General features: G+C 38.0%; 1 protein-coding gene across 6 annotated transcripts in view; it reads right to left on the bottom strand.

The window, feature by feature from the left end:
- Positions 1 to 18,484: 18,484 nt before the first annotated feature.
- PDE4A (phosphodiesterase 4A) overlaps positions 18,485 to 23,828 on the bottom strand; it is a 662,166-nt gene continuing 656,822 nt past the window's right edge. For all 6 annotated transcript variants that reach the window (XM_063449472.1, XM_063449471.1, XM_063449473.1 and 3 more), the window contains one exon: positions 18,485 to 23,011. In XM_063449472.1, the coding sequence (XP_063305542.1) occupies positions 22,616 to 23,011 (396 nt within the window). In that variant the 3' untranslated portion in view covers positions 18,485 to 22,615. The remainder of the gene's footprint in view (positions 23,012 to 23,828) is intronic.

Genomic DNA, 23,828 nt, shown 5'->3' with positions numbered 1-23,828 from the left:
GTCTTCAGCAGAGCGTAAGTGCCTAGACAGGACATACTTGTGTATTAGGGAGGATAGATAGGTGGGAGCAGCATTATGTAGAGATTTGAAAGCAAGAACCAGAATTTTAAATTGAGGCCTTTATCTTACAGGAAGCCAATGTAGGGACTGACAGAATGGTGAGACGTGGGAGGTGCGGCAGACAGGAAGATGAGCCTCGCCACCGCATTCATTATGGACTGTAATGGCGCAAGTTGGGAGCACGTAAGTCCACTGAGAAGCATATTACAGTAGTCATAGTAGTGTCAGATACGGGCAATGTTTTTGAGATGGAAGCGGCAGGAATGGGCGATAGACTGAACATGAGGCGTGAAGGAAAGGTCAGAGTCAAAGAGAACACCTAGGCAGTGAGCCTGCGTAGTGGAACTGATGGTAGCACCGTTGACTTGGAGGGAGACAGAAACAGGAGTAGCAACATTTGAGGGAGGAAATACCAGAATTTCAGTTTTGGTCAAGTTGAGTTTAAGGAAGTGGGCAGCTATCCAGTTAGAAATAGCAGAGAGGCAGTCAGAGATACTAGTCAAGAGGGACAGGGAGAGATCAGGAGAGGACAGATAGATTTGAGTGTCATCCGCATAGAAATGATATTGGAAGCCAAAGGAGCTAATGAGTTTACCAAGGGAGGCTATATAGATCGAGAACAATAGGGGACCTTGGGGGACACAAAGAGAGAGGAGTTGGGGAGAAGAAGAAGAGCCAGAGAAAGAAACACTGAAAGAGCGCTGGGAGAGGTAGGAGGAGCACCAGGAGAGAACAATATCTTGTAGACCGATATTGCGGAGGATGAGAAGAAGCTGTTGATGATCAACAGTGTCAAAAGCCGCAGAAAAATCAAGGAGAATTAGGATAGAGTAGTGACCACAAGATTTAGCAGCGAGTAGATCATTGGATACTTTGCTCAGTGCCGTTTCCACAGAGTGCTTAGCGCGGAAACCAGACTGAAGTGGGTCTAGCAGAGAGTTGGACCCGAGGAAGTCTGTCAATCTTGCATACACAACTCTTTCAAGGATCTTGGACGCAAAATGCAGTAGCGATATAGGACGGTAGTTGGACAGGGAGTTGGGGTCAATGTTGGGCTTCTTTAGAATTAGGATTACAGTTGCATGTTTAAAGGGTGATGGAAATATGCCAGAGGAGAGAGATTGAGAAGTTTAGTGACAGGTAGAGAAAGAGAAGAAGACAGAGTACGGATGAGATGCGAGGGAATTGGATCTGGGGAGCAGGTGGGGCAGGAGGACTGGAGCAGAGCAGAAACCACTTCCGCTGTAGCAGGTGCGAATGAACATAGAACAGCAGAAGGAGGGAGGTTAGGGGAAGTATTGTAAGGAGAAGAAGAAAGATGAGGGCTTGGCCGTGGTGTTTAAAAAAATAATGCCCAAAGGACCATATTTAGTTAAAAAAAAAAAAATAATGACCCTTTAACTAAAGGGATATGTACATATGATTTAAAAAAACGGTATCTGACATCCCTTTTAAAATACTAAATTTGTATTGAAGTATTGTGACAATTAGCCAATTGTTGTAATAACTGGTACCTACCAGGTGATGGAGCCAATGATTCAGCTAAGTCTACAAACCATGATCCATTTACAAATATATGAGGAAATTTACATTCACTTTATTATCATTATTATTATTATTGCCATTTATATAGTGCCAACAGATTCCGTCGCGCTTTACAATATTATTAGAGGGGGGAAGTATCTATAAATAGGACAATTACAAGAAAACTTACAGAAACAATAGGTTGAAGAGGACCCTGCTCAGACGAGCTTACAGTATATATGGGTGGGGTATAAAACACATTAGGACAGAAAATAGCAATCAAATAAGTTGGGAGTGCCGAACTGCAGGAGAGAGTAAAGTGCTGCCCTTTAGGAGACCGCAAGAGACAGGTATGTGAGGTAGAGGTTACTCTGGGAGGCCATAAGCTTTCATAAAGAGATGGGTTTTAAGGCACTTCTTAAATGATTGGAGACGTGATGGAGTGTGATGGCGGTAGGCAGGCTATTCCATAGGAAGGGAGACGCCCGCGAGAAGTCCTGCAAGCGTGAGTTGGCTGTACGCGTGCGAGCAGTGGACGAGAAGGTCACGGGCAGAGCTCAGAAACCGAGAAGGGACATACCTATGGATCTGTGAAGAGATATGAGGGGCTAGAATTGGTCAATGCTTTATAGGTATGGACTGACAGAGAGGTGAGGTGTGAGAGGACTGACTAGAGAGGAAAATCAGTCTGGTGGCAGCATTCATTACAGACTGCAGCGGGGCAATACGGCTTTTGGGAAGACCAATAAGTAGAAGGTTACAATAATCCATGCAGAAAATTACTAGAGCATGGACAAGCTCCTTAGTAGCATCTTGCATAAGAAATGGGCAGATGCGGACTATGTTTTTAAGATGGAATCTACTGGACTTAGTAACATGCTGGATGTGAGGCTCAAAAGTGAGGCCAGAATCAAGTATGACACCAAGACAGCGCGCTTGCAAGGATGGACTGATGTGGATAGCGCTAACTTGAAGGGAGAGCGAATAACTGCTAGTTTGACCCAGAAACAGACTGACACAATGTTTTGCTGAGGACTCTTGTATAGTATTAAAACTTAAATGTTTTTTTTACACTGAACGGAAGTATGGCGCCAGAGAACTCCAGACACCATAATAACTTTAATTAGATTCTCTTGCACCCTGTTTTTCACTTTAATTATCTTAACCCCTTAAGGACACATGACATGTGTGACATGTCATGATTCCCTTTTATTCCAGAAGTTTGGTCCTTAAGGGGTTAAGCATTTATCATGTCTACAGTATCCCTTTAATACTTGTAATGGGTAATTTTTTGAAGTTTTATTCAATGGTGTAACTATCTGGCAAGTTATAGTTCTCCTTTAGTAAACCGCATGAATATATAACAGAGTAACTGGGATAGGTGAACCTGTAAAAGTTAAAATGGCCATTGCGAGTGCAGGTATAGAGTTGACTTTCTTGTGGCAGAGATGGTCTAGTGCATGGTCCTATTCACATGGCTCACCTGTGATAACCTTCTCCATTGCAAGAACTGCCCTGTTTGTAAGGCCAAGATGCTATGTGGCTGAGCATGACATACCTTCCAACATTGAGATCGGGACAGGGTGGGTCTGGTCTGCCTACCACAGGGTCGGCTCAGCTTGGTGTCAAACATGCCAGGCTGGCTAATAGCTTATCTGAATTTTGCTGCCCCCTCAAAAAAATGCATCTACATCTGTATTTCGTAACCCCCTTTTTGAATTTCGTAACCTCATCTAGTATTTTATATATATAAAAATGGGATATACCTAGACCTATAAAATAAAGAAAGAATACGCTCATAGGGGATTAACGTAAATTCACAAATGGCCCCTTATTTATATGTGACACTCACAAAATGGAAGTGATTTTCAGGCTCATCAATTTAGTGGATTCTCACGAATTCCTCTTGGTTGGTATTGCATGTAAAAGATAAAAATACCATAGTACAGTACTGTCATGAAGTAAAAATCAGCTTTAATGTTTGTACTTACAAAATAAAAGAAGTAAAAAGGCCCATCAGTACAAATCTGTGTGTCCCATCAGTGTTGAATAGGAAGATTCTTGCAGAAATGTAGGCAGGAAAAGCAAATAAAAATGAAATAAAATTACAAATAACTCTACGCGTTTCGTCTGTATTCTCAGACTTCCTCAGGAGTAGTAAGGTGCTTCAAATCTTCTGGGAGCTGTAGCTTCCTTTTAAAGACCCTCCCGCCGTTTTTTCCTTTGATTCCTCCAATCAGCTGTTTTCAAACAGCCGTACTTCGTTTGCTCGTTTTTCACAGTCCTTGTATGGAGTTCCGGAAAACGTCCGTGGAACGCACGTGCGTTCCACCAACCCGGAAGTGTCTGTGTTCTTATCGGCTATGCGGAAGTGATGCTCATAGCTGGAACGCATATGAATGGAAAATTTTAAAACATGGCATAAAGGGTAAGATGTATATATACATCATTCTAATAATCCTAAAGACCCAAACATATATTAATTTCACATTAGTAATGTAATATATTTATACATCATTGAAGAGATAAATATGACAAATGTGACGAAAAGGAAAGTGAGGAAGGGAAAGCAGAGGGAGAGATTCTGGAGTCACTATACTTTTACACAAAAAAGTTAGTTAATAAAAAATAATAATAATTAATACACAATTAATGAAAACAATTTATAAAAAATATTAATTTTATATACCCTGTTTTACCCCTTTGTGTTTCTCACCATTTGTGTCTTACATCCCCTTGCGTATCTCTTACAATCTCCCTCCTTGTGTATCTCTTACTTACTCCAAGTCCCTTTGTGTGTCTTACATCCCTACCAGCCCCTTTTTGGTCTTTTTCTCCTCCCAGACCCTTTCTGTGTCTCCCCCAATCATGCATTCCTGACTCTATAGTGTTGTAAATACTAGCTAGCTCCCTTGTCCCTCTAAATATAGTAACATTTTACTTTTATTCCAGTCTGCTGCTGCTGGCTCTGCCCCTGATCTGTGAGCTTGGCTGACATAATCAGAAGTGGTGATGAAAGCCAATCACAATTTTTTCCCATAGGAAAACATTGGATTGGCTTAGAATGTCAAGAAGGCAGATGTGAAGTGGCACAAGCCAAACATAGCCCTGGACAATCAGCATCTCCTCATAGTTTTATTGAATCAATGCATTACTATGAGGAAAGTTCAGTGTCTCCATGCAGCACTGCCCCAGAAAGCACTTCTAGTAGTCATCTGAGCAGTGACCTCACTGCAAAAAAAGACTGAATGGAATGATTATTCTCACCAAAACAAATACAGTAAGCTGTAGTTGGTCTGGTGATTATAGTGTCCCTTTAACTCTGCGTTTCAGAAACGCACTCACATCAAATATAAGTGAGGTGCCTCCCCTGATCAAGGCTGTGGGCTATCACCTTCTTGACCTCCTTCCATCAATTATATGAACCATAGCCCAGAATCGGGAAATTCACCATACAGAGAAACAAAGGGCTACTATTCAAAATGGCCATGAGCGGCCCATGCCCGCAATCAGAAGATATAAGGGCTATATATGAACTGCTGTTTGCAAGCTTCTTGGATTGCATGAGCCAGAGAGCGAAAATATGCTCACCTGCTTCTGACCAGCCAGTTGAAGTTCAACACACTCTAAATGCCATGCTGGGAGACTCAGCAAGTTCCCATGCCGGAATGGTGTCGGGAGCAAGGATTTGGCTTTATTGCTCATGGTAGCTCTGTTTGGAATGGAAATAAACTGTACAAAAAAGATGGTTTGCATCTTTCTCAAAAGGGAACAAATGTTCTCAGTGAGCAGTTCAGAGGTTTTGCTAGGATGTATTTAAACTAGGAGGGGGGGGCAAAAGGGTGATAAAACATCAATCCAATTGTCCCCCAAAACAAGGACAGAAGGTGCCTGTAGCAAGTGTGTTAAAAAATGATAAGCTTAGAGTCATGTCTACAAATGCTCGCAGTTTAGGGAATAAGATCCATGAACTTGTGGCAATAATGGCAACTGATAGTGTAGATTTAGTCGCTGTTACTGAGACATGGTATAATGAGAAAAATGACTGGGACATAGCAATACCAGGGTACTCTTTATATAGAAAAGACAGGGAAGGCAAGAAAGGGGGAGGGGTGGCCCTGTATGTAAAGAATAGCATAAAATCTAGCCTAATAAAGGTTAGTGAGGCGAACATAGAGTCAGTTTGGGTTACGTTAGAATTTGGTAATCACACAGTAACTCGTGTAGGTGTGATTTATAGGCCCCCAGGACAAATTGAAGAGTTAGATAATCTACTAGTTGAAGAAATAGCTAAAATGACAATGAAGGGGGAAGTTATCATCATGGGTGACTTTAATCTTCCTGATATAAATTGGAAAACAAAAATAGCTACATGTGCCAGGAGCACACATATTCTAAACTCCCTACTGGGATTGTCTCTAAAACAAGTCGTTGAGGAGCCAACTCGTAAAGAGGCCATACTAGATTTAGTGTTAACAAATGGAGATTTGGTATCAGATATTACTGTAGGTGAAAGTTTAGGATCCAGTGATCATCAGTCAGTGTGGTTTAATATAAGAACAGTGACTGAGTCACACCACACAAAAACAAAAGTTTTAGACTTTAGAAAAACAGACTTTTCCAAAATTAGAATATGTGTAAAGGAGTCATTATCAGACTGGAGCAATTTAAATGGAGTCCAAAAGAAATGGGATTATTTAAAAGTTGCACTACTGAAGGCAACAGAAAATTGCATTAGGCTTGTCAGTAAAAGCAAAAAATTCAAGAAACCACTGTGGTACTCCACAGATGTAGCCAAAATAGTAAAAAACAAAAAGTTAGCATTTAGTAATTATAAAAAAACCCAGAGTGAGGAAGACAGAATGACCTATAAGATTAGGCAGAAAGAGGCTAAGCAAGTTATAAGAGCTTCCAAATCACACACAGAAGAGAAAATAGCACAGTCAGTAAAAAAGGGGGACAAAACCTTTTTTAGATACATAAATGAGAAAAGAAAAGTAAAACAAGGATTAGTTAGATTAAAAACAAAAGAAGGAAGGTATGTAGATGAGGATAAAGGTCTAGCTGACTGCCTCAATGAATATTTTTGTTCGGTATTTACAGATGAAAATGAAGGAAAGGGACCTCAGTTAAGAAAAAGGATAAATGAGTCATTTATTACACGTGAGTTTACAGAGGAAGAGGTTCTATTTCAACTGTCAAAAGTAAAGACAAATAAGTCAATGGGACCTGATGGAATACACCCAAAGCTATTAAAAGAGCTTAGTGGTGTACTAGCAAAACCATTAACAGATTTATTTAACCAATCATTGATAACAGGAGTAGTCCCAGAAGATTGGAAGTTAGCGAATGTTGTGCCCATTCACAAGAAAGGTAATAGGGAGGAGTCGGGCAACTATAGGCCAGTAAGCCTAACTTCAGTAGTGGGGAAAGTGATGGAAACCATGTTAAAGGATAGGATTGTTGAACATCTAAAAACACATGGATTTCAAGATCAGAGACAACATGGGTTTACTTCAGGGAGATCATGCCAAACTAATCTTATTGATTTTTTTGATTGGGTAACTAAAATTATAGATCAGGGTGGTGCAGTAGACATTGCTTACCTCGATTTCAGTAAGGCTTTTGACACTGTTGCACATAGAAGGCTTATCAACAAACTACAATCTTTGAGTTTGGATTCCAATATTGTTGAATGGGTAAGGCAGTGGCTGAGTGACAGGCAACAGAGGGTTGTAGTCAATGGAGTATATTCGAAGCTTGGGCTTGTCACCAGTGGGGTACCTCAGGGATCTGTACTTGGACCCATTCTCTTTAATATTTTTATTAGTGATATTGCAGAAGGTCTTGATGGTAAGGTGTGTCTTTTTGCGGATGATACTAAGATATGTAACAGGGTTGATGTTCCAGGAGGGATAAGCCAAATGGAAAATGATTTAGGTAGACTAGAAAAATGGTCAGAGTTGTGGCAACTGACATTTAATGTGGATAAGTGCAAGATAATGCATCTTGGACGTAAAAACCCAAGGGCAGAGTACAGAATATTTGATAGAGTCCTAACCTCAACATCTGAGGAAAGGGATTTAGGGGTGATTATTTCTGATGACTTAAAGGTAGGCAGACAATGTAATAGAGCAGCAGGAAATGCTAGCAGAATGCTTGGTTGTATAGGGAGAGGTATTAGCAGTAGAAAGAGGGAAGTGCTCATGCCATTGTACAGAACACTGGTGAGACCTCACTTGGAGTACTGTACACAGTACTGGAGACCCTATCTTCAGAAGGATATTGATACCTTAGAGAGAGTTCAAAGAAGGGCTACTAAACTGGTTCATGGATTGCAGGATAAAACTTACCAGGAAAGGTTAAAGGATCTTAACATGTATAGCATGGAGGAAAGACGAGACAGGGGGGATATGATAGAAACATTCAAATACATAAAGGGAATCAACACAGTAAAGGAGGAGACTATATTTAAAAGAAGAAAAACTACCACAACAAGAGGGCATAGTCTTAAATTAGAGGGACAAAGGTTTAAAAATAATATCAGGAAGTATTACTTTACTGAGAGGGTAGTGGATGCATGGAATAGCCTTCCAGCTGAAGTGGTAGAGGTTAACACAGTAAAGGAGTTTAAGCATGCGTGGGATAGGCATAAGGCTATCCTAACTATAAGATAAGGCCAGGGACTAATGAAAGTATTTAGAAAACTGGGCAGACTAGATGGGCCGAATGGTTCTTATCTGCCGTCACATTCTATGTTTCTATGTTTCTATGTTTCTATGCCGTCTTTCCGCAGCAGCGCCTTCCTTGGCTAGGAGTTCATTGGGAAAGATACCCCTCACACCACCCTCATCTCCGTAGGGCCTTGAAGCAGAGGCACCAGTAAGCTGGTACACCGTGACCTGCAATGAAAAGTGTCTTGGACTATAATAAAGTCTGGGACGGTGGCAGCTCCTATACAGGCCTGGGGCTGGTATGGAATGGTTCCAGGGAACCATTGTGATTACAGTGGTTGGTTGAGCATGATGCCATGTCTACCGTTATGGTAGGTTTCTTTTAGTTAGAACACTAACCTATTCTGTGGAACTCTTTTGCACTGCAACATCCTCATCTATTGTATACTTCTACTACTTCGTGGAATGCAATTTAACTAGTCTGACATGATCTGTTTCATATAACCGTGCTGATGTTTCCTAATGACATTGTTCTTCTCAGTGAATTCCTTTACATACTTTCCCAGCCATAGAAGTTAAGCTCTATTATTTCCAGGCAAAGATTTTGAACCCTTTTTTGAATATAGGAACCACATCTGACTTTCTCCACTCTTCTGGTACAATTCCTGAAAAAAAATCAAAAGATCCTGAAAGATTAAAAACCGTGATCTCTTATTTCCACACTTCGCTCATTAAGTACTTGTAGGTGAATACCCTAATTCATGTGTGAATACCAATAGCCTTTGTATTTAACAAAATTGATTTATGTGACCTGCTCTTTTTCTGAATAATATGTCCACTTATTTAAATGTCTTGTTTTTAGGCTATTGTCAGAGTATATTTGCCTTCTGTGCCAATTTGTCCGAAAGGGTTAAAAGGGAATATGCTTTGTACATTCATTATGGCTGCCTCTTCTTATACATTGTTCAAATCTCCTTATTGCATAGCGAGCACAGCATTATAAAAATAACACAGACAGGAAAACTTGTATCAATAAACCGGTACCTTAATTCAGTTGGCTGCTCATTATATATTCCAAAGTATAACAGCAAAAACAGTTTGACTTCAACCAGAAAAAAAATTAAATCACTGTAGTATTTTATTAGCAAAATGTTAAATAGTAATATAACAACCTACAGCGATATGTACACTTTATCAAGACTATTGCACAAAAATCTCCAGTCAGGATATAGCCCCACTTATTGCAAACTTAAATACTGCGTAACGCAGAAAACCCGGCTAAATCACTAGAAATATGTGGAAAAATTCACTCATCCAAGGGCTAGTGCCATCTAATCCAGACTAGGGTTACATCACCTCAACATCTAAAAATGTAAAAAACAAAAAGAGAAAACACCAATAACATCATTTTTTCCTTACACTGTAGAAATATTTAGATGGACAATAAGGATGAAAATATTGGTTTCCAGGAAAGCTTTTTTTTTCTTTTGCTTGAACAAATTTAAACAGGGGTTACATTCACATCCTCTTGGCATCATAACCACTGTGATATCCTGAAGTGCACATGGTTCTTGATTTTTCCCTTTAAGGGATGAATTCAGTACTAGAAGAGATTTTTCCCTGCCCGGTTAGTCCCACTGCTTGTGAAGTATTACAGGATCTTACAGCTTCTAAAGCCCTGCTGTAAAACTTTCACATACATGATGTGAAACTCTCATCAAATGAGAGACCAGAAGAGGTAACGGAAAAGGGTATTTTCATTAGCAAATGTTTATTTTAACACAAGGCACTAAAATTATTGCTAGTGTGTTATCGGCCATCAAAGCAGGATAGCTTATCTATGTCTGTTAATTAACCCTTTTTTATCATGGCATAAGTAATACAATATGAGTATTTTGGGTAAAGATTTAGTTAAAGAGGGATTCTTAACACCATAACAATGTCATCTTAAGCAAGTGGTCATCACGCAGAGATCCTGACCTGTGGAGGTTCTTTTTATGATGTATTTAACTCGGAAGATAAATATTTCTGACATTTCTCAGCCCCAATTGATTCTCCTGCTGGTTTCAAAATGCGTCGGCTTTGGCATAGTATTAGTTAATACTTCTGATTGTAACACACATACCTTGCATCGTTTGTAAGTACTGGTAATACAGTGAAAATAAATAAGCAGATAATCTAACATTTAATATCAAAATTATATTAACCCCTTAAGGACCAAACTTCGGGAATAAAAGGGAATCATGACATGTCACGTGTCCTTAAGGGGTTAAAAGCTGACTTTGTCTTGTTCTGATATTGTGTTTTCCAGATGACAGTCACGTAACATTAGAAACTAATAGCCAGCGGGCTAAAGCAGACATTTACCATGTGTTCCCTGCCTGGCTGTGCAAGTTTGGGGATCCCTCTTCATTCTTCACATAAGGATCATTAATGATCCCAAGCAAATTCATGGTTGTGGGGCCCAATTTATCCCCTGAGCCCTAGACAGCCGCCTTGGGTCGCTTTATGGTTAATCCTGCTCTGCATTCATCTGTGTGACAATAACCTAAAACTAACAAAAAAGAAGCCTTTCATGGAATTATTTACTGCTATAACCTTTCTAGTACTGGAAGGAACCAATGTTTCCATTATGTAACATGCACATCCTGGAACCTCCGATGTAGCCTGGAAAGCATGTCATAGGCAGCCAAAGAAACACAATGTTTCTAGTTTGGATCATTTTCCCACAACTTTGTTATTTCTTTTATATTTGTTTTTCAGATGTTTTTATAGATGCCTAATAATGCAATGTTGGTAATTCACTTAGAGATTCCACGATGAAGATATTCAGATATTCTTTACAAAAATAAATAAAAATAATAATAAAAAAATATGTAGAAAGACCATTTTGCTGATATAACTAAAACATAAAAAAAGGTTTAGAAACACTATCATGATGAAAATTCACTGCTGCTCTCTCTGTTTAACAAACTTAAATGGAAAGTCTAAAGGACGTATCAGGGTAAACAAATAATACTACCTACTTTTAATGATGGCTTAGACATATAGCATGTTTTAGGATACTAGGTGTAAGATGCAGGCAGCTTGTGGTTTGATCTGTTGATCTGCCCCCTAGCTCGTGGAAAAATACAGCCAGTTGGTGCCGAAATGTTGGGGGCATTGGGGACTTGTGTTTCTGCCAGGTTAGGCTTGTGAGAAGTTTGGTAAATGATTACGGTTTTATTTTGTCACTCTGTATATTTTGCTATATGCATTTTATGCCAATTGTTGGTTCATTAAATATTTGCCACAAAAAAAGGCGCTAAAATTAAACCTAGTGATATATTTAAAATGTGAACGGTATAGCGCACCTTTTTTTTTTTAGTGAAGTGGTGTGTTTAGAGCGTGTGCACTATAAAGGTGCTGCTTTACCTTTTTACCTATATTTTAAAGTTATAGCGCACCTTTTTTATGTCATTAAATATTTGCATTACTTTCGAAAGTGGTTCTAGTGTGCATTCTCTTTTTGGTAATAAGAGGTTCTTTTAGGAACATTCCTAATTTGCCTTACCGTAACACCAGCAATGATTTTGCATTGGCCATCAAATTATAGGAGTTCTCTTCTCATGTGCAGGAAAATTACTAAAACATGCCAGCCTTGCAGGTTCTTCTATTATGTTATTATTTATATAGCGCCAACAAATTCCGCTGCGCTTTACAGTGGGTGGATGAACAGACACGTAGTTGTAACCAGACGAGTTGGACACACAGGAACAGAGGGTTTGAGGGCCCTGCTCAATGAGCTTACATGCTAGAGGGAGTTGGGTAAAGTGACACAAAAGGTAAGGATAGTATTAGACTAATGACAGTTGCAAGAGAGGAATCAGTCTGGAGTTATTAACAGTTTAATTGATACACTTTTATGAAGAAGTGGGTTTTTAACGGAGGAGGGAAGTGAGTTCCACAGGAACGGTTCAGCCCTCGAGAAGTCTTGAAAGCGAGCATCAGAGGTGGGAATACGGACAGGAGATAGACTTAGGTCTTCAGCAGAGCGTAAGGGCCTAGACGGGACATACTTGTATCTTAGGGAGGATAGGTAGGTGGGAGCAGCATTATGTAGAGATTTGAAAGCAAGAACCTGAATTTTAAATTGAGCTCTATATCTTACAGGAAGCCAATGTATGGACTAACAGAAGGGTGAGGTGCGGGCGGACAGGAAGATCAGCCCCATTTTTCACTATTACATGGATCCTGGAGATGTGACCACCAAACATTTTAAAGGATAATAGTCACCTCAAAACTATTTTTAAATGCAATAAGCATGTCACAATTTGAAAAGGAAATATATTTTTTAATTAAGTATATGTAAAAGAATTAAATAGGAAAAACTCATCCCCACCTTCGGTATATGACAGGATCTTTGAGCCATATACATGCTCCTTGGGTCAATTTATAAAAGTGCACATTTCTATTAAAATCAGCACATTTTGTAAAATAAAATAAAAAAAGGGGACACACTTCACACACAAGCACTTCAGCAAGCTCATGTGCCGTAGGGGTCTACAGTAGCTTTAAAGATGGATGCCCCCATAGAGTAAGGGTGAGGCAGGACATGAAATATCATAATTTATATGAATGCTTTACAACATGACACACAGAGGCTACAGTTCATGTTATGTTTTATTATAATATTAATATTTAAAATGTGACCATTTTCCATTAATGGGGCTTGCAGAGCTCACTTAAAATGTTATGGTCATGACATGTACCTCTCTGTAAAAATGTAAAGGGACACTATAGTCACCTGAACAACTTTGGCTTAATGAAGCAGTTTTGGTGTATAGAACATGCCCCTGCAGCCTCACTGCTCAATCCTCTGCCATTTAGGAGTTAAATCCCTTTGTTTATGAACCCTAGTCACACCTCCCTGCATGTGACTTGCACAGCCTTCCATAAACACTTCCTGTAAAGAGAGCCCTATGCTTTCTTTATTGCAAGTTCTGTTTAATTAAGATTTTCTTATCCCCTGCTATGTTAATAGCTTGCTAGACCATGCAAGAGCCTCCTGTATGTGATTAAAGTTCAATTTAGAGATTGAGATACAATTATTTAGGTAAATTACATCTGTTTGAAAGTGAAACCAGTTTTTTTTTCTTCATGCAGGCTCTGTCAATCATAGCCAGGGGAGGTGTGGCTAGGGCTGCATAAACCGAAACAAAGTGATTTAACTCCTAAATTACAGTGAATTGAGCAGTGAAATTGCAGGGGAATGATCTATACACTAAAACTGCTTTATTTAGCTAAAGTAATTTAGGTGACTATAGTGTTCCTTTAAATGTTTATTTATTTGTGTGGTCACCATTGAAATTGATTGATACCCCCAAACTTTGGGATTCTATGAATTCAGGAGGCACAAAAGTGCAGACTAAAAGTATGGTCCTGCCCAAAGGGTCATGGTCAAAAGGGAGTTTATCAGTCTGATGTGAATGCATCCTAGGCAGACCATCGCTCGTTTTGACCCTTTTCCCCACTGCCCACGTACAGAGTTCTTCTGAAGCTCTCTGCCCTGAGCTAGAGGGCATTTTATACACAAGTGGTCTCTGGCTGGCTAGAAAATACCACCAATTTGGGACAGCCCCCCTATCCCAGGACAGTTGGGGTTGGGGATGCAATTCACTGGTGACTACTCCCCTTTTCCAAACCTGCACCATTTTTGGATCATGATTAAGTGTCCTTGAAGTAACGTGTTTTATTGTATAGGCTTACCCAGAATGCATTTCCTTTTTTTATCAGTGCAGAAGAGCGTGCATGTCAGAGGAATTGATGACTTTATTCTAATATATTTAAGGTCGTATCCTGGGAGATTATGATCAGGTGGCAGTACAAGTAGCATTGTTTTTCTATAAACAAAAAGGAAGGTCATTTCAAAGGTGCCAAAATAATCTCTATGGTGGCAGACTGCACTCTTCCTGGCAGTTGTGTTGACAAATAGTGACTACAGAAAGCTATTTATGCCTTTGCTTGAGTGAACCTCTCTGCACGTGTGCAGCTCTGGTTGGCTGAGCTGCATGTCCCCTCAGTGTGCACACAAGTGTGATTTAGATCCACGGAAAAATCTATCACCTGCACTCCACCAATGGTGCTGCACCTTCCCACCTCAGCTTCATTCCAGTGTTGGGAGGTATGGAAGCTCATTTGAAGCAGAGTTGTTTTTGTAACTGCATTGAGAGTTCCAGTCCTCATTTTATTGCTGTTTTGCTATGTCCTTGATATATCCTGGCATAAATGCCCATTGCTATCCGTGGATTAATGGACTATGTCATTTCTCACTAGCACATACTCTACCTGTCAAGCCTGACAACATGGGCACCATAAAACGAAGGTTCATGCTGTAGTTGGATCTATTCAAGTCACTTGAGCCATGCTTGCGCTATGGCCATCTATCACTCTTGGGCCTGTCGCCTTTAAATAGAGTATGATAACTTAAGGAGATATGACACCCTCCTTTAATGACTTGAAAGATAATTTAAAAGTTGAGAAGCAATCATACTAGTATTATTAAGGTATATTGGAATCAAAACCAAAGAATGACAACCTTTCCAAACTCCCAAAATGAAATCACATCAATAATAAACAAACACACACACTGCCCCCACAAACCCACAAAATAAATAAATGTAAGTAGTGGGTACTGGAACATTTATAATTCAAAACAGACACAACATGTAATTCATGACTCTGTTTAGAAGTTGTAATTCATGATTTGGTAAGGTACAGAGAACAGTGCAATGTGATACAACAATCTCAGAAATACCAACTCTTACAATTTTCAGTTTGTCTATATTACACCATATAAATATACAGAGAGAATGCAGCTCTATGTCTCACCAGGAGCATTGACCGTATTAGCACCTCTCAAACCAGAGGTGGTCATCCATAGAATAATTTACAATCTTAACATTACAATATGTACAAAAACAAAAAAAGTAAAACATTTCATTTTTTAAAGTTTTTTTTACATTTTTTTTTTAACCAACCACGCGCAAAACAAAAAAAATAAAAAATAAAACTGTACAAGAACCATCAAAGGATTCGATTGAGGCTTAACCCCCGTGCCATCTGGAAGAGGAATACGTACACTTCAATCCCCTCTTCCAGTGGTTAGGGGTGATAAACGTCCAAACGCCAGGGAAGGCTTTACAGTTTCGTTGCTGCAAAGATTCTCTGGCGTTGAAGAAGTTCATTAATAAGTAATGGCTAAAATAGAAATCAATTGCTACAGTACTGTGTACAGAAATGGCATTCCATCTTTTTTCAGCGTCTTATCTTCAGTTATATCTTTTTTTGCCTTCCAAATAAAAAATAAACATTTTAAACGTGTCCTTCTAATTATTGATCCTTATAATAACACTATATACCCAACAGAAGACAGACAATGAATAGACTTAACAGCATTTTTTCCCAGCTGGTAATTTCGGGTTTCAAAGTCATCTTTAGGGAACACAATAAAAATTATAGACTTAAAAAAAAAAAGGAAACAATGACCAATTTTAAATAAAGGAAGTAATCCACAAAAAAAAAATAATAATATAAAAAAAAATATATATATATATATATATATATATATATATATATATATGTGTGTGTAATCTAAGAGCATAGGTCTTTGTTTATCTCTTCTAATCTTTAATTCAAATCTTTATTTTATTTGCTTTAAAAATCCCTCGCATTAATAAATAGCACTTCAATACATTTCAATTTAGTTTGCAATGTATCTATTTTTTTGTGACTTTGACAACAGCTTTAGACATTTTTGAGCCACTTTAACTGTTTTATTTTTTTTAAACTTATTTCGGTTTTCTCTTTGTAACAGCATCTCTCTTCCATCACACAATTGTTTCTAATGCAGTCTCCCATGGTATGGGAAAACTAACAGACTTCTCTGTGGCCCATGTACAAAGGAACACAGACTATAGTGACATGTTTAGCTCAGAATGAAGTAGAACGTAATATTAATACTGATGTGTCTGTACATTAAGAGCCAATAATAGATAGGCACAACTCAAAGGTTCTCAACGATGGTCATCGGAAACCCCAAAAACATTTTTATTGCTCCTTACAGCCTAGGCAATTTAATCAGTGTCTATCTGAAACTGAAAATCTGCTTTTGCTCAGGTGAAGAAATTCTAAAACTGTCAATCTGTCATAACTGTTCAGGGTGGGTCTTCAAGAACAGACCTTGAGAACTCATGGACATAGCCAGGGACTATAAACCAAGAGGCACATAAATTGCTCACGGTTACAGGAAAATTGTCAGTTTTTCTGTCTTACCAGCTGTCACTCAAAGAAGAATGGGGACGGGATACCCAAAGGAACAATCATGTCATACTTAGAATGAGAGGGGGGAAACGCCATAAATAAATGCTCGATAAATCATTATTTTAACAACAGCATAGACCCACGTAAGAAATGGTTTCTTCCTCTGTACGTTGCAAAAACTCAGTGCTAAATATCAAATTTCCCATTTTTACACCTGGGTCATCAGGTAAGCAGATCAGTAAAATTCATGCAGATATTGAAATGGAAATTCCAAAACATCCACAAAACCAACAATCTGTAGTGTAGCTCTTTTGAGGCAATTGGATCATTTGATACTCCGCTTAACTACACCACCTCCCATATGCCAGGTTTACCTAGTTATGTCATCATTGCACCATGGGAAGATCTCATATATGGTTCCACCAAAAGATAACCCAACTATTTCAATATATAAGTACATAAAATCGGGGGCGGGGCCTGAAAATCATAACAATACCACTTGACCATCCTACCCAAGGATCTACCTAAACAACCCTGACTGTACCACTAGAACATCCTACCCAATGGACCACCAAAATAAACGCCAACCTGTTCAATTAGTACATGAGTTTGCCAGGACGAAACCAGAGATTTCTAACAAAAAAAATCATCAATCTTTACTATTCTGAACTTAACATGGGCTCTCACTACTGTTAGCAAGTTTTTACCCAGCTGATCTTCTGGGCCAACATTCCAATACAAAATAAATCATTACCAGGCAAATGAGAACGCAAAATAAACTGCACTCCGCACATACTCTGTGATTTTGCTATCAAACTGTACCCTGCTCCCCAGGTCCTAAAACTTCAAACAGCAATATCTAGAGTTAAAGTTGTACAGACACCTTTAAACATCTGCCAGGTAGCTCAAGCACATAGGTCTTCTTTTTTTGTAGTAAATGAGAAATATTTCAGACAATTCCAGCCAACCTAGTGGGTTTTCATATACATTTTTGATTTTTAAAGAGTTGATCAATACATACGAAGAAAGAGAAGCAATTTAAAATCAGTCTAATTCTATGATCATGGTGCTTTATAATACGGGTGAATAAGATAATACTAAAAAGCCAGGGTAAAATATTAGATATTGTGTTCTTTTATATATATTAAAGTATTTTTGGTCATTTTATTGTGCCAATTACCTTTTTTATAGACACATAATCTATTTTACCCTGGCTTTTTAGTATTATCTTATTCACCTTTTATTGGTTTTATGTAAAACCTCTGAAATACATCTTTGGAAGTTTCCTGTACCTAAAGAAATCCTTAGGTGGGGATAAATCCACCCACGCTGTCATCACAGATCAGTTGGTCTGCTCTTGTCTTGTAAGTACATTCTTTTATTTTTTTTATCAATATTACCATACAGTGAGCACTATTGGTTGTCTCTTTTTATCCGAGAATTGGACAACAGTGACGGAGAGGAATCCATTTATATCCCACAAGCGGGGATTAAACCGCTGAATGCGCTTCACCCCAGAGCTGGTTATTAGCTCTGGCAAATGTGAGTTTTATATTATTACTCCTTTACGTCTATACTTGAATTTTACATACTGCACCATTGGTTGTCCTTCTCTCTTTTTATCTTTCATATAAAGTGGATCCACTGCAATAGTAGAAGACCTCATCACTAAAGACCATTTGTAAGGATAATATATTTGGACTTTTGCCTTTTAACTGGACTTTTTATTACTGATTGTGGCGCAGCCTTTTTTATTGTTTTTCTTGTCTTATTTTAAAGGGTTTGAGGGATTCCTTTTAAGGTTGCTGCCTATAAGTTAAGTAAGCGCTGTCTCATTCTTCCATTTTTTTCAATATATATATATATATATATAGAGAGAGAGAGAGAGGGATTATATATATATATATATAAACTAAAAACTTCCCTTTGGCATTAGTGCCAAGTCTGTATCAACGACCTGAAATACACAGCACACATGGATGATATATTTTTATATATTAAATAGCATAGTAAAATGTTTAAAAAAAACAAAACAAACTGCAGAAGGCAGACCTACAGCTGATATCACCATGTAGTGTTTCGGTTACTTATTACATAGATTTTGTAACAGGTTACGCATTATTATTTTTTAAAATATACGTCAAGATAAAAAGTATTGTATAAACCCAGTTGTTCTGCTGGATTAGAGTGGATTTATCTTCGTTCAGATTCTTTTTATATTATTTACTTTCATACACGACATTTTTTAAATTAAATTTGAACACAGGGCAATAGTTGTGAAGTTATCCATATTATAAGTTAGGGACAATTTGCCTCTGCAGAGCTCTGTTGTATGCCTTACTGTGCCTTTATTCTGTCACCTGTCCTGGGCACACGTGCATTCTTCCCACCATGTTTGTCTAAAGCATTCACAACTTAGCGTCTGTAAAGTAAGAATCACGCAAAGCAGAGCACGCAGAAATACCCCAGTGAAGGGATCCATGACAGTTCCACTTTAAGTTCTCCCCTCGTTTTGTTAAAATCAGTCATCGCTGACAATCGCTTTGCAAACTTCCAGTAAAGGCCTTGTCTAAAATGTTCAGGTAACTATGGTGCAAAATTTTTGTGTGGTTTTATATTGAAGTGGACGGAACCAAAGGTATCCTATTTTAAATACAGAGCGCAGTAGATGCCGGTCATCCTATCACATTTTTATGAATGACCGTGTCTGACAGCATTGTTAGATTGTGCTTGAATGGCACGCAAAACTTATAGTAAGCCCTAGAAAATACCACTATGCTTTAACAGTCACAAAAAAAGTTATTAGTCAGTAACTGGCCAATCCAGTATTTGGCTTGCCCCATATGGAAACGGACTGTCTCTTAGGTTCTGCTCATTAAAAATGACAGCGGTGACATTGGAAACTTAACCTACATTAAGGGACACTCCAAGTTCCATAACTAATGCTTCTTGCTTTGAACATGGTCCTAGGCCCCTCCCCTGTCCCCAGTCAAACCCGCACCTTTACGAACAAATTCTTCCCATCCTTCGTTGTAGTTGTGTGCATCTAATACATAAATTGAGCCATCTTTAAGCTACAATTAGAAGCAGAGCTTGCTGTAGAATGAAGCATATCATGGGGATTTACCATAAACAGAATTGTACATGTATCATTTTTATTTTATAGAAATGGGTATCCCTTATTGTCCACTTAAAATAATTGCTAACAATGGAGAAATGCATATTGTAGTTTGCGCGATGCTTCACTAGACTGTTTCTAGGAATAATTCAACAATAAATTATTTATAAAGAGATATATGCCCATCATTTGCTTTTCTTAGATTTACATCATGCAAACTAAAATACGATTTCCCCCATAATTACTGATACTTTGTCATTAAGTTCCCGTTATATATTTTATATCTTCATATTAAATTGTTTAAAAACAAGCATGAAACATTTCTGATTTTATATTTGTTTGACTTCTTGCCTCCACGCCCTGTTTTACAGCCGTGTTACATAAACTAGAAACTAGGCCTCTGAGCAAAGCTAGCAACGTTGGCAGGTGCAACGTCTACACATCGTGATTTATTGTTGTTCTTTGGAAGGATGCAAGTTCTTGCAGAAATATATTGCAGCAAAACAAACCAAAAAAAGTTATTTCTTTAAAAAACAAAATAAAAAAATTAGACGGACATCTTCTTTATGTTTCTAATCCAGGACAGCCCTTTCATGTAAAAATACACATCAAACACAGACTTCTAGAACTGGATCCTAGAAAGAGGTCCTGCCTGAAATTTTGGCTTAAGGCAAATCTATAATTGCATTGTCTGTAAACTACTTTTTATTTCTTTTTTAAAACTACTAGCATTCAAGGCTAAAGGGGAAGAGTTTCAGTTTGTGGAGCAACAGGGGGGAACGACATTATTGTAGTTGACTTTTTTCACAAATAGGAAATGACTTTGACCTCATGGAAAATCTAACGGTTTCCAAATATTTTGAATGGCTTGTGAAGAGATTTTATTGCATTTTCGCAGTGATTTACAAAGTACCTGAAAACATGGAGCTTGTATTTTGTAGCTATCAACTTCCATAGATTATTTGATTGATATAGGACGATCCGTAGAATTCTGATATATCTAAGATAAAGTAGGGAAATGAAATCGTATTTGATGGCAGCATATTACTTTACCAGGGACGGCTCTCATTAATAAGTACGGTATCTGTTTTCGTTTACTTAGGAAGCAGATTTACAGACTTTGTTACATATTGTCTGTTATCTGTCCATGATATTTTCGGTAAGTACCCACTGGCTTCAATAGGCACACCGTTAGCCTAAGGATACAAACATCTCCAGTGTAGGGCAGATCCATCACCAGTGAAAAAGTATAAATAGTGTTTTGTGGAAAGCCAATGTCAACATAATTTGGGTCCCTGAAAAAAAGAACAATTGGTTACAATTTGAGGTTGTGCTATATTATAACGTCCAAGTTTTCTTTAATTATAAAAAGTACAACACTGCTTTTACGGAGAATGGGAAAAAGGCTTTGAGAAACCGCCACAATTTTAAGAGATGGACGTGCAGCCCTGCTGTTGCTCAGATCGGGGGAAGAGGCTAACAAAGGTACAGCACAATTCTAGCACAGGAAGGATGCACTATTTAGACCTTTAGCCTTTACTGTTTCTTTTACATTTTAATCGCAGATTACAGACATGCAAGTATTTGGCAAAATAATAAAAGAAGCCCAAAAATCTGCTGCTGAAAACTCATATTGTTCGTTTCCCCCCTGAAGATACATTTGCAGCTTGTTGTCCCCCTAAATCCACTCGTGTGTTAGTGTATTGCCATTATGTGCAAACATAACAAAAAGAATTAAACAAAAGACGAAGAGATTAACACATTGAGGAAGACTTTTAGCCACGCTGCAAGCTGCTTCTCCAATATGATATTTTCTATTACCCCCATTTTTCTTTTACTATTACCTAACTGTACCAACCCCCCCAAAACTATGGCGTTTTTGTGGATCTCATGAGAGAAACCGTTCAATAAATTAAGACAATTTAGAAAATATATATTTCTATATCTATGTCAAGAGTTAAAGAGATATAATTAAAATATTACTATATATATTTTTTATAACCAAAAAAGTGTCTTTGCTGGATAACATTAGTTTCACATTCTTTTCACATTCTTTGACCATTTAGCTACCACTTAAGAGGTGTAGAGTATTGGCCTTCTTTTTGGTAGGAAATAGGTCAATTTCATAACATATTGGTTTGCAATCTCTCACTACACAAAAATACTTCTTGAGCATTTTGTACACACGCATTTGATAGGTGAAAGTGCACATTTTAAAAGGTAAGGTTGCAAAACGTATTCTGTTTATAGTTTACCCAGAAGCCTTTTGCCACGGGAGTTCTCTGCCACAAAGTAAGACGAACATACATTTACATAAAAGGCACAACCTTTCTCTTGTAATATTCAACTCCTTCTCCCTTCTAGACTAGATGTTCAGGGAGATGAAACCAGCTTGGCCATGAGAGAAGGACTATTTCTGTATAATGAACAATCTATTTGTTAACTAAAAAAATACAACACATTCCGCCGGGTGGAATGAAATAACACACAGTAAAAAATTAGGAAAAATGAAAATAAAAAAAATTAAGAAAAATCACATTTCCATTCAGTTATCGATTTCTTTGTGGAAAAAATGGCTTATCGCAGCAAGCGCAAAAATAGAAATGAAACTTGATTTCCTTGTTGCATCCGTTTAAAAGGGAAAAAAAGCAAAACAAATAGAACAAAACAAAAAAAAACCTATATATTAAAAAATAAAATAAGTTACAGTTTTTTTTTCTAGAGCATGTTGTAACTTTCTTATGGCAACAAACTCCTATTCTGTGCAAAAGTATCTGAATCTACAGTAAGTGTGTTTGTTCCCCTTGAGAATACAAAAAAAAGAATAAAAAAGTAAACCAAAAATAAATATGAAATCTGAAATAAACCACATTTTTTGATCTTGTAAAACAGTTTTGTGTTTGTTATCGAAGGTTTATACGTTTTTTTCCATCCAAGTTCATGAATCCACAGGTGTTGTGTCATTTGAGACCTCAGTCTGTTCTGTTTGTCCTTCCTGCATTGTCTCTGCTTCTTCATCTATGTCAATTTCTGGCTCTCGTATTTCAGTTGCTTCAAGAGGGCAGCTGCCCTCATCCTCCTCTATTCCACTGTTCCTGTCTTTATCAGAGTCTTCTGCTTCCTCCTCAAGGGTGAGTTCAAATTGAAACTTCTCAATGCAAGCCTCCTCGTCTTTGTCCGGGTCATCAGGTGGTGGAGAGGGACTCTGTGGGATCATGCCTTGGTACCAATCCCTGTTGTCCTCCAAAGTATCAAGGATATCCTGAGCATCAGGATGAACAAGATCAGACCAGGTCTCCCACAAAGGGTGTACAATATAATCAATGAAGCCCACCTGTAGGTTAAGAGACACACAGTTGATTCACTCATGAAGAAGACTTTCCTTTTAGCACACATCAATAACGAACGTTAAAACGTAAGACTCTTCTAAGAAGAGACCTTCTGGGAGGAGGTATGTCAATAATTGTCACGTACTGGTATTATATAGGTGGGCCACTTTAAACTCTCTAATCTAGATTATAAAAACAATCTAAAATTATGAAACTTCATATGAGGTGGCACTGCATAAATGGCACAGTCAGCCAACTACCGGCATTCTCTGATCAATTTGTTGGTCCAGAGTATGGAAACAGACAGAACGAGAACTCCTGGAGAATTTACCTGCAAAGGAGCTTGGACATAAAACCATGGCAGTCTATTGCTGAATTGCAGCAAAGTCAAAAAGACTAGAAGTGATACAAATTGTACTTTTAGAGCACTTGGGTGCAACATGTGACCAGTTCTATTCTGGAAGTATATAGGAACCCTATTTAAAATATCTAGAGCCTCTAAAATGCAGGCGGTGGACACAGCTGGGTGACTACATATATGTAAACCATTACTTAATATTTCTGAGAATTCACTTTATTTGAAAGGAATCCATAGGACAGCTTGCTATTCACTGTTAGATGGCAACTGTTGAGCACTTCTATTATTCTGCAATTCAGTCCCTTCTACAAAAATATTTAATTAAAGATTAACGGGAATTAGGACTGTTTGAAAAAAAAAAAAAAAAAACAGAGCAAAAAACCCATAAAGCTTCAAACATTACACAGTGTCAATATAACTAGAACTTAGACTGTTTTTAGTTGACGAGATAATCTACATAACTT

This window comes from Pelobates fuscus, chromosome 3 (genome assembly GCF_036172605.1).
Source record: "Pelobates fuscus isolate aPelFus1 chromosome 3, aPelFus1.pri, whole genome shotgun sequence".
Classification (NCBI taxonomy): Eukaryota; Metazoa; Chordata; class Amphibia; order Anura; family Pelobatidae; genus Pelobates; species Pelobates fuscus.
This window is presented reverse-complemented; position numbering and strand designations above follow the sequence as displayed.